The following is a 9,991-nucleotide window of genomic DNA, read 5'->3' as shown; positions in this document are numbered from 1 at the left end:
GAAATCACACCATTAGTTGCATTCCAGCCTGGGTGGGAAAAAAAAAAAAAATCAGAAAGGAAGAAACATATTAATGATATCATGACATATTAATGGGAACATCCTTCAGATTACACAAATTAACTTGCATATAAATCTCTTTTCCAAGGTATATTATATGCAGGAGATGAGCTGTACTATATTCAAAGGGCACTGCCTATGTTTTTATAGCATCCCCTGCCCATCACAGAAGAGTATAACTTAGCCAACAACTATCTCTGGAGCTTCCGAAAGGAAACTGTTTCGCTAGGTAACACTTGGGAGGCAGTGTGCTGTATGTGTGTATACATATACACACATATACATATGTATATGTATTTACACATACACACATATACTTATGTATACGTATTTACACATACCTTATTGTCTCCCCACAAGGAAATGTGTAATCTGCAGAATCGCAAATAGTGATCCTCCCATTCACATTATGAAATAAGAGTTTTGATTCAAGAGGGGGCCAGGCGTGGTGGCTCACACCTGTAATCCCAGCACTTTGGGAGGCTGGGGCAGGTGGATCACTTGAGGCCAGGAGTTCAAGACCAATCTGGCCAACATGGCGAAACCCCATCTTTACTAAAAATACACAAAAATTAGCTGGGTATGGTGGCTCACATCTGTAATCCCAGCTACTTGCAAGGCTGGGGTGGGAGAATCACTTGAACCCAGGAGGCGGAGGCTTCAGTGAGCCGAGATCATGCCACTGCACTCCAGCCTGGGCAACAGAGTGAGAATCTGTCTCCAAAAAAAAAAACAACAGTTTTGACTCAATAGGCCTAAACATGGAATAACAAGACATCCTGGCTTAGCCAAATAGTCCTAGTTTATTTTTATTTCTCAATATAATTATTTATAGTGCAGACTCTCCCCCTACAAAAACATGTTCCACTTTGAATAATAAATTACACATTACCTTACCTGAATGGCTATTGTCTCCTTTATGGAACATTAGTTAAGCTTTGGCTGTGAAGCGGACAAAATTAGAATTAGTGCTGCAATTTTCCTATAAGAATACAGGTGGTCAAACTGGTTAAATCACCCTGCCTTTCCTTTACAGAAAAGTCACGAACATGGCAATATAAACAAAATGAGGATGGTTCTCAACAATGAAAGAACCAGCCCTGTTCCCCTGTCTTCATTAGAATTTGCTATTCATAGGCCAGGCACGGTAGCTCCCACCTGTAATCCCAGCACTTTGGGAGGCCAAGGTGGGCGAATCACAGGGTCAGGAGTTCGAGACCAGCCTGGCCAATATGGTGAAACCTGGTCTCTACTAAAAATACAAAAATTAGCCAGACATGGTGCTGCATGCCTATAGTCCCAGCTACTCAGGAGACTGAGGTGGGAGAATCGCTTGAACCCGGGAGGCGGAGGTTGCAGTGAGTTGAGATTGTGCCACTGCACTCCAGCCTGGGTGACAGAGCAAGATTCTGTCTCAAAAAAAAAAAAAAAAAATTGCTACTCATGCAGCTTGTCAGGACCGTTTCAGAATAATGAGAACTCTCTTGCCAGCCCCTAGGGATTTTAAATGTCACCAATAGTTACGAGAAAAAGTCTCACACACTTTATCTGCTTATATTTATATTATTTCTGACATACTAGGCAAAAATAAAAATAAAAATACTAGGCAAAAAATTACTTTGAATCAGGAGCTATTTATTTTTAAGTTAACAGTACAGAAGGGAAGGCTCTCTTTCCATCAAAGTTCCCCTCCACGATACCAAACCTAGAATTATTAGGAACAGCAGCTCCACAGAATGGAAAAGCTACCAGCAGGCATTCAACTGAAATCAAGTCCCCTACCACACATCCCTCCTTCACTCTCGCAATCACAGCAGTTCTCATTCTCACTCAGTGAGAAAGTCAATGAAGGAACTGCTAGTGTTAGGGGTGACAGAAAAAGCAGCATTCACCCAGGCAGCAATTTAAGGCAACAGATCTCCTTACCCACACTCTAATAGCAGACCCCTTGTCCTAAGGGATGCCATGAATTGCAAAGCCCTGGTCTCCCACCCGCACTGTCCCAGCAAGTTCTGAGCATGTTTGTACATGCTCTTGCCCCACAGGTAGCAATGCTCCCATAGTGTGTCTCAAAGTTCAGTCCCATAGATGGCCTTATAACGTAGGTACTCTTCTAAGCACTGAAGAGCATTATCATCTACCTTTGGGTCAAACTTGTTGGCCAACAGGTGATGGTTTTGAAGCATCCAGTGCAAGTCCCCAGCCCCATAAACACAGATAGCCCGCTGGTGGATTCCAGAGCAAGGGGCATAAGGAGCACCCTTATCGATGTCTCCCTCATGATCCTGCCACTTGACCAGCCTGGCAATAGAAGTCATGTCTGAGATGTCGTACTTGGGGTGGTTGGGAACAGAGCCAGGCATCCACCGTGCACGCTGAAGGGTGGCCCAGAGGTGTTCATCAGGGCTATAGGTGTCTTTTACCCATTCAATCAGTTGTTGGGATTTAGGGTTCTTCAAAACATGTTGGACAAAATCTCGGGAAGCCACAATATACGCATTCCCTGTAAACATAGTTAAATTATAAGGGGGAGGATCCTTCTTCTTGTTGGTTAGGTGTAATGTGTCCCCCACTACCTCAAAGTGATATTCCCAGCGGGTTTGTTTGTGCTTGGGAGGTACCTCTGTCTCCATGCTATTCCTCCCATTCAACATCTTGAGAGCCTGGACCATCTCGGCATTGCTCTTTAGAGGAAAGTCCGTCCCGCATGTATTCAGGAAGTATTTCCATGGCACTGAGCTCTGGAGCAAGTCTTCCATGCAGTTGAGGTCAGCTTGCACCCTGGACCAGGAGGCGTAAATCACCCGAACCAGCTTACTGGCTATGAAGACATTTGGGAAGCACGAAATAATTGCTTTGACTGCCTCTTTGAAAGTTTCTGGGGACTTCTCATCCACGTGGATGCAGTATATGTTCTGAGGGGCATACACAGCTCGCAGTAGCCTTTCAAAGTTTTCAATCTTCTCATGAATCACCATAGAGTACGCAATAGGGAACTCCACCTCTTCTTTGCTCAGTGGGAACTGTATGAACTTCCTTTCCGCCTTGAAGCGTTCACAGTCTCTGGTGAGGGAGAGATAGTGGGTGTCTGTAAAAGGCTCCCGCTTCTTCTTGACCTCCAGGTTATTCAGAATAGCCTGAAACACGGCTTCTGGGTCCCCTCGGGTGATCCCTGAACAGTTGATAGACCTCTTTGCTGGCAGTTTCAGGGAATTATACAAGATATTCCTACAGTACTGGCTTTGAAATTCCCTGGACTCCAGACCCAAGTGGTCAGAGTCACACTTCAACCTTAAAGAAAGTTTCAGAGCCACAATGGCCAGCAGCATATAGCAGCCCAGGGCCCACAAGTAATGCTGCCGGCAGAGTCTCTTCCATTGAACCATTGTCACGGAAGGGTAGACAGGTGGAGATTGACCACAGGGAAGGAAGAGGAGGACACAATCCTTGGACAGAACAAAATGCCTCCAGTTACAAACTCATCATTCCCAGAAACATCAAGTTCAATTCCAAACTGATGGCAAAAAATAGTTCTTACCTGGACAAGTATCCTTAGTAAAGACCTGCCTAGAAACCCTTTACATCTGGTTCGTTGATGGAGATCTGTAACCTGACCCTACAAACTAGCTGACCACACTAAGGTCTGGATCTGGCTCCACCTCCACCCCAGGAGAAAAGAAAGAACTGAGCCCCTGCTGCCATGGAGTGTCATTAGTAAGAGCAAGTCCCCACCCACCCTTCATTCCTCATTCTTCTTCTCACGCCTTACCACCCTAGAATGTAGCTCTTCTCTGGGGTCTGGAATTTCTGATAGATCTGGAGAGAAAAATTCATAAAATTCAGACTCTTGTCATCGGTTCTAGAAACCTAAAGGTCCTTTTAAAACATTTCTTGCTTCTATTTTGGCAATTTATATAGCATTAGAATGCTTTTCACCATATATACTGGTCAGATGTGACATCTAGCCACACTTTTTAAAAAATGTTCTTAAAGAAGTAAAAATAACTGGATATTATCCAAAAATTGCATTGAAATCATTCAGAGTATCCATCCAAATTTAAAATATACTTGCACACAAGCTGTGTATATGCAATATTTAATGAGGACCTTTAGTGGGTGAGAAATATTTCTTTTCTTGAGAAATATTTATTTCCATTGTCCCATTTAATAACCTTCACAACCAATCTGAAACGTATTATTAAGTGTCTTTTAGAGATAGGAAAACAGAAGCTAAATAACTTGCCACATACACACATATTTTAAGAAGCAAATCCAGCACTCCTCTCCACTCTCTCTTCTCCCCCAGTGTTTCTGTCTACAAGCCTAATGCTTGTTGCAGCAAACCACACCTACCTTTGAAATACAATACAGGAAGTATTACAGCTCTTTCATATTTTGTTTGGACACCCAAACAAATTTCACTGTCCAATGAAGACCAGGAAGCCCCTTTAAAAAAAAAAAAAAAAAAAAAAGAGAGAATAAAGAAAAAAAAACATTGTACAATGAAATCCTAAGATGAATATGGGGGAAAAAAAAAAGAAAAAAGAAATACAACAAAGGGTACTGAATGCCAGTAAAGAAAACCAGATATTATAGAAAATAATCCCTAAAAGGAGAGGAACAAAATGTGCCACATCCTTCAAGCAATGATTATTTTCCCTTGTTGTAGCTCTTTCTAAACACAAGATTGTATTCTCTTTAGTAATAGCTTTTATGGGAATCTAAGAGGAAGGAAAATGAAAAATGAAGAAAAATCTCACCTTAACAGCTTCTCTCCTGCTTAGGGATGATCTCTCCACAAGGTGTGATTCTGTTTCCAAGTGAAGACTGGCCGTATGCCATGGCAGCAAATGTGAACCACCACGTCCCCTGATCTTCTAACCCTCCAAAAGGTATTTTCTGACATTCATAAGATGTCCAAGGAACCGTTTCAGGCTCCTCTTTAATATCTATAAAGTAGAGAGCAGCAGGTGGCTCCATCACTCACCTTTTGACTTCCTGCTCTCAGATAAGACAGCAAGCCTAGATAAATCATGCAGAAACATTCTTAAGCCCAAGTCATTCAGGGAGGTGAGTGAGGCAGCAAAGAATGCTGGCAATATCCGAGAAGGCAAGCTGTATTTCAGCCAGACCAGCCCAGTTTGTACCTGTATCACGAACTATTCATAAAAGCCTGTCAGTGCTCACGTAAGAACTTGAAAGCCTTTTTCCCTCAACAAGGAACCATAGAAACACAGAGATATGCCCCTGCCTTCTTTTGTTTGGGAGTCCAAATGTCACTCATGTTCCCTGAACATTACAGGAGGTGGGAATAAAAATACCCTTCAAGGATTTTTCTTTTGTTATTTTACTTTTCTTAAAAAAAAGAAAATCAATGAAAACCATAGTTCATTCTTCAAATGCAACTGCTCCCTCCTGGCCCCCCGCCAGAAAACATCCATTTGCCTGTCTTTGCACGACTATTAATAATCTGTAGGTTGTAGAAATACCCACAGGGTTCCAGTTTGTAGAGCTTGCTCACTAACATCTGTGAGTCTAGAGCTGTTGGCAGTCTAAGGAATGGATTACACTATGGGCTGCTGGACTTCAGTGCGAGCCCCGTGGGGTAGTTTTGGCCATGTTATAGACTACAAAGTGCCTTCTTCAAAGCTGCTGACATTGCTAGTCTCTCCCCCACCCAGTCCCCAACTGCTCCTCCTAAAAAGCAACATTCCTAGCCAAATATCTGAACAGAACAAGTTTTTTGTTGTTTTTGCAAAGCGTCTGGCTCTGTCACCCAGGCTGGAGTGCAGCGGCGCGATCTCGGCTCAACGCAGCCTTGACCTCCTGAGCTCGAGCCATTCCCCTGCCCCAGCACCCCGAGTAGCTGGGACCACAGCACACACCACCACACAGAGATAATTTTTTTAAAATTATTTTTAGTAGAGATGAGGTCTTGCTATGTTGCCCAGGCTGGTCTCAAATTCCTGGGCTCAAGCGATCCTTGCACCTTGGCCTCCCAAAGTGCTGGGATTACAGGAGTGAGCCACCACGCCCAGCCTGAACAGAGCAAATTTAATATAAAGAACTTAACTAGGTATAAAGTTAAGGTATACAGTGTTGGGGAAGGCGGGCTCTATTAAGGTACTAGCAATTGTTGGAGGTAGCTACCACTCCTAGATTGAGGAAATTAAGGGAGGAATTGGAAATTATTAAATTGAAATTTTGGGTGGAGGGACACCAAAGTAGCTAAAACTCATAGCTCTGAAGAGTGGGGACCACTCAACTAATGTTGAGGTCTCTGAGCTCAGAGGAGGGCCCTCTGGGCTGAGATCCAGACCTCTCAGGAGGCAAATGATATCTCTGCTGATAGCTACTGTAAACTGAATGTAGTGCAGCTACACAAAGAAACAGCCACTGAGAGGTAAATAGGCGTTGACATGATGACGGTCACAGAAGCAGGAAGTAGATAGGAAGCAAACAGGAAGTCCCTCCTCCAGCCAGCTGTCTCCCTACTGCCTTTTATCGGCGGAGTTTAAGCAGAAACGTGGTTTGCAAGAGGCATGAATAATCTCCAGCATTACAAAGTAGAGTTGAGAAGGGTGGGTTTCTTCTGAAGATAATGAGGCAATAATGCAGACGAGTCAGAATTGCCTTCTTGGTGCATGAACTGTTTACACGCATTCACCTCCAAGACTTTCAGCGCAGAGAATTTAGGTATTTTCTTTTTTGGTCCTCTCCCCACTAGCCTCTGACTGTAGATGAAGCCACAGCAAAGACAAAAAAGTCATGTAGGGTTACCAGAGGTGCTTGAACCAGAGCAACTCCATCTTGAACAAGGGCTGGGTAAAATGAGGCTGAGACCTATCGGGCTGCATTCCCAGATGGTTAAGGCATTCTAAGTCACAGGATGAGATAGAGGAGATCGGCCCAAGATACAGGTCATAACGATCTTGCTGATAAAACAGATTATAGTAAAGAAGCTGGCTAAAACCCACCAAAACCAAGATGGTGACAAGAGTGACCTCCTGTCCTCACTGCTACAGTCCCACCAGTGCCACGACAGTTTACAAATCCCATGGTAACAACAGGAAGTTACCCTATATGGTCTAAAAGGGGGAGGCATGAATAACTCACCCCTTGTTTAACATATCATCAAGAAATAACCATTAAAATGGGCAACCAGTAGCCCCCTCAGGGATGCTATGTCTATGGAGTAGCTATTCTCTTATTCCTTTACTTTCTGAATAAACTTGCTTTCACTTTACAGACTCGCCCTGAATTCTTTCTTGCGCAAGACCCAAGAACCCTCTCTTGGAGTTTGGATCAGGACCCCTTTCTGGTAACAGTCATCTGCACCCCTACTTGGGCCCTGCTCCACAGGCTGTTTTCTGCAGTACTGGGATTCTCAGTGACTTTCCATTGTTGAGTGTAAAATCTCTGGGACAAGAATGATTATGGGATAAGCACTTGCTTCAGTATTCAAACCTAGACAACCCCTCCACTTTCTTCGTATCTTACTTTTCTTTGGTGACCCCCTCAAGCCTCACCTTCTTTCCCATCAAAACTGCATTATAGAGTCTCTCAGTAAGAGAAAACACTTTGAATACTTGAGAGCTTTTGTTTGTATATATGTTTTTGTTTTTAGAGACAGGGTCTCGCTGTCACCCAGGCTGGAGTACAGTGGCAGATCATAGCTCACAGCAGCCTCAAACTCCGGGTTCAAGCCATCCTCCCACCTTAGCCTCCCAAGTAGCTGGGACTGCAGGCACACGCCATCATGCCCGGCTAATTTTAATTTTTTGTAGAGACGGGGTTTCACTGTGTTGCACAGGCTGGGCTCAAGCTCCTGGGCTTCCAAAGTGCTGGGATTACAAATGTGAGCCACTGCGCTGGACCTATTTTTGTTGTCATTTGAGACAAGGTCTGGCTGTACAGCCCAGCCTGGAGTACAGTAACCTCTGCCTCCTGGGCTCAAGCGATCTTCCTACCTCAGCCTCCTGAGTAGCTGTGTTTTGCTTGCTTGCTTGTTTATTGATTGATTGATTGATTGTAGGGATGGGATTCACTGTTCCCCTGGCTGGTCTTGAACTCAGGAGCTCAGGCAATCTCCCCGCCTCAGCCTCCCAAAATGCTAGGATTACAGGCAATAGCCACCATGCCCAGTCAAATATTTTATTTTTAAGGTAACCAAAATAAGTTGCTTATGTGTTAAATATTTGTTAATATCACATTAACAAATCATGACTCTATTTTGTTGAGATGATCTACATTACAGTAACGCCAAGTACCTAGTCGTAAAGCCCAGTGTGGGACTCAGCCTGAAAAAGCTAGGTCTGAATCCTGGCTCTGCCGCATTCAACCTGAATGATCTGCAGCAAATTCATTCATCAATCTGTATTTTAGTGACTTCCTTTGCATAATAGAGGCTAATACTAACACTTGTTTTGTAGGACTATTGAAAAGATTAAAGAAGATACATACGGAGGACCAGACAAATGTAGCCTGGTACTTGGCAGCCCCTCAGTGAAGGTTATCATTAAATAGATCCAGTGCTAGCCCACAAAGACCTATTTTACTGACAAAATAACTCAAGGTGGTTACAAGTAGCATTCCTGAGCTCTGGACCAAGCAGAAGTGCTAATGCTTATGATGTAGTGAGGGAAAGGCCTAAGAATTGCCCTCCATCTCTGTGCTGTATGGAGAGACCCTATTGTAAGTTGTCACCATCAGCACCTCAGGGAGAACAAGACCAGGGATGAGCTGCAGCTGACCCCAGGGAGGTACAGGAGAAGGGACAGAATGGCTGCAGAAGGGCACAGGAAGATCGGGGGTGAGGCAACCTGCAGAGATCAGGCAAGCATTCAGAAAGATGGCCAGCAGCTTCCATACCTTAATTCCATGCTAGCCCTGAAGAACATACAGGACACTTGGCAAGAGGGAGGAAGGGCGCAGTCCCAAACTGCCTGGGATGCCAGGCACATTTCAAGGCAAAAACTTAAACCTGGGGTATGTGGCTTTTCAAAGGGTTCCTTTTACCCCTGCTAAGGACAAAAAGTACAGCCAGATGATGCTGAAAACAAATTTATCCAAGAGCCCAGGAGTCATGAAGCTATTTAGACATCCCAAGAACTGAAAGGATGACCTTCACCTCCCTCAGTAACCAAAATATAAAAGTAACATAGTATAAGTAAGTCCAACCCAGTCCTGAGTTTTCCCACAATGACTAGTACTATGATGCTGTCTTTGAAATAGCAAACTCTTCCCACTCAGACTCCTCAATCTTTTTCTCCTAACCATGAGTTCAGGCTTCCTATGGGCCAATAGCTTTAACTTCATCCCTTGAGCTTTGAATGATAAATCCTTGTACGTCTGTGAAAAGGTCTAAGAGTTCCAGTCACGGGAAAGAGAGAAATTAAGCTAGGGTCATCAAGGTGGTGCTGACAGAAGCCAGTGGGATTTGATGTTGACCTTGATGGAGGCTCAAGGAACCCTACAGTCCCAACACCAGCATCAGAGAAGGGCCCAAGAGGTAAGATTCATCTTAAGCTGAATTTACAAATTAGCTAATGCACGCTTTTACTTATTTTGTGATGGTGGCATTTGTCTTTGCCAGGCATCAGCTTGGTCTTCTCATTGACAAGAAGCTCCTTGAGGTCATGTTCTTCATCTGTTTCCATTCCGCACCTACAGTGATCGGTATTAGCAGAATCCCAGGGCTTCCCAGAACAAAAACTGTTAAGTACAGGGCAGGTCACAAGTACAAGGGCAGTTCCAGTGACTTATAGAGAAGAGGCTCTGACTCAGAGAAGCAATGAGAGAGGATAAACAGGAAAACCCAGTTAATGTGTCACTGATTCGGCTGGAGCTAGAGTTTGAAAAAGACTGAAGGCACTAAAGAAGAAAGGCGGGGAAGTGAGAGGGGAAGCGGGAGGAGAAGCGAGAGGGGAAG

The 9,991-nt window shown here is 44.0% G+C and overlaps 1 protein-coding gene across 1 annotated transcript; it reads right to left on the bottom strand.

Annotated features, from left to right (window-relative positions):
* Positions 1-851: 851 nt before the first annotated feature.
* GCNT3 (glucosaminyl (N-acetyl) transferase 3, mucin type) lies at positions 852-3,746 on the bottom strand. Its single transcript, XM_011983197.1, has 2 exons — positions 3,599-3,746; positions 852-3,506 (listed from the first exon to the last, which is right to left on the bottom strand). Exon 2 carries the CDS (start codon positions 3,444-3,446, stop codon positions 2,130-2,132), a length of 1,317 nt encoding a protein of 438 aa, XP_011838587.1. The 5' UTR covers positions 3,447-3,506; positions 3,599-3,746; the 3' UTR covers positions 852-2,129.
* Positions 3,747-9,991: the final 6,245 nt, after the last annotated feature.

The sequence above is a fragment of the Mandrillus leucophaeus genome, unplaced genomic scaffold (assembly GCF_000951045.1).
Source record: "Mandrillus leucophaeus isolate KB7577 unplaced genomic scaffold, Mleu.le_1.0 Scaffold247, whole genome shotgun sequence".
NCBI classification, from domain to species: Eukaryota; Metazoa; Chordata; class Mammalia; order Primates; family Cercopithecidae; genus Mandrillus; species Mandrillus leucophaeus.
The sequence above is the reverse complement of the archived record's forward strand: the minus strand, read 5'-3'. Positions and strand labels throughout refer to the sequence as shown.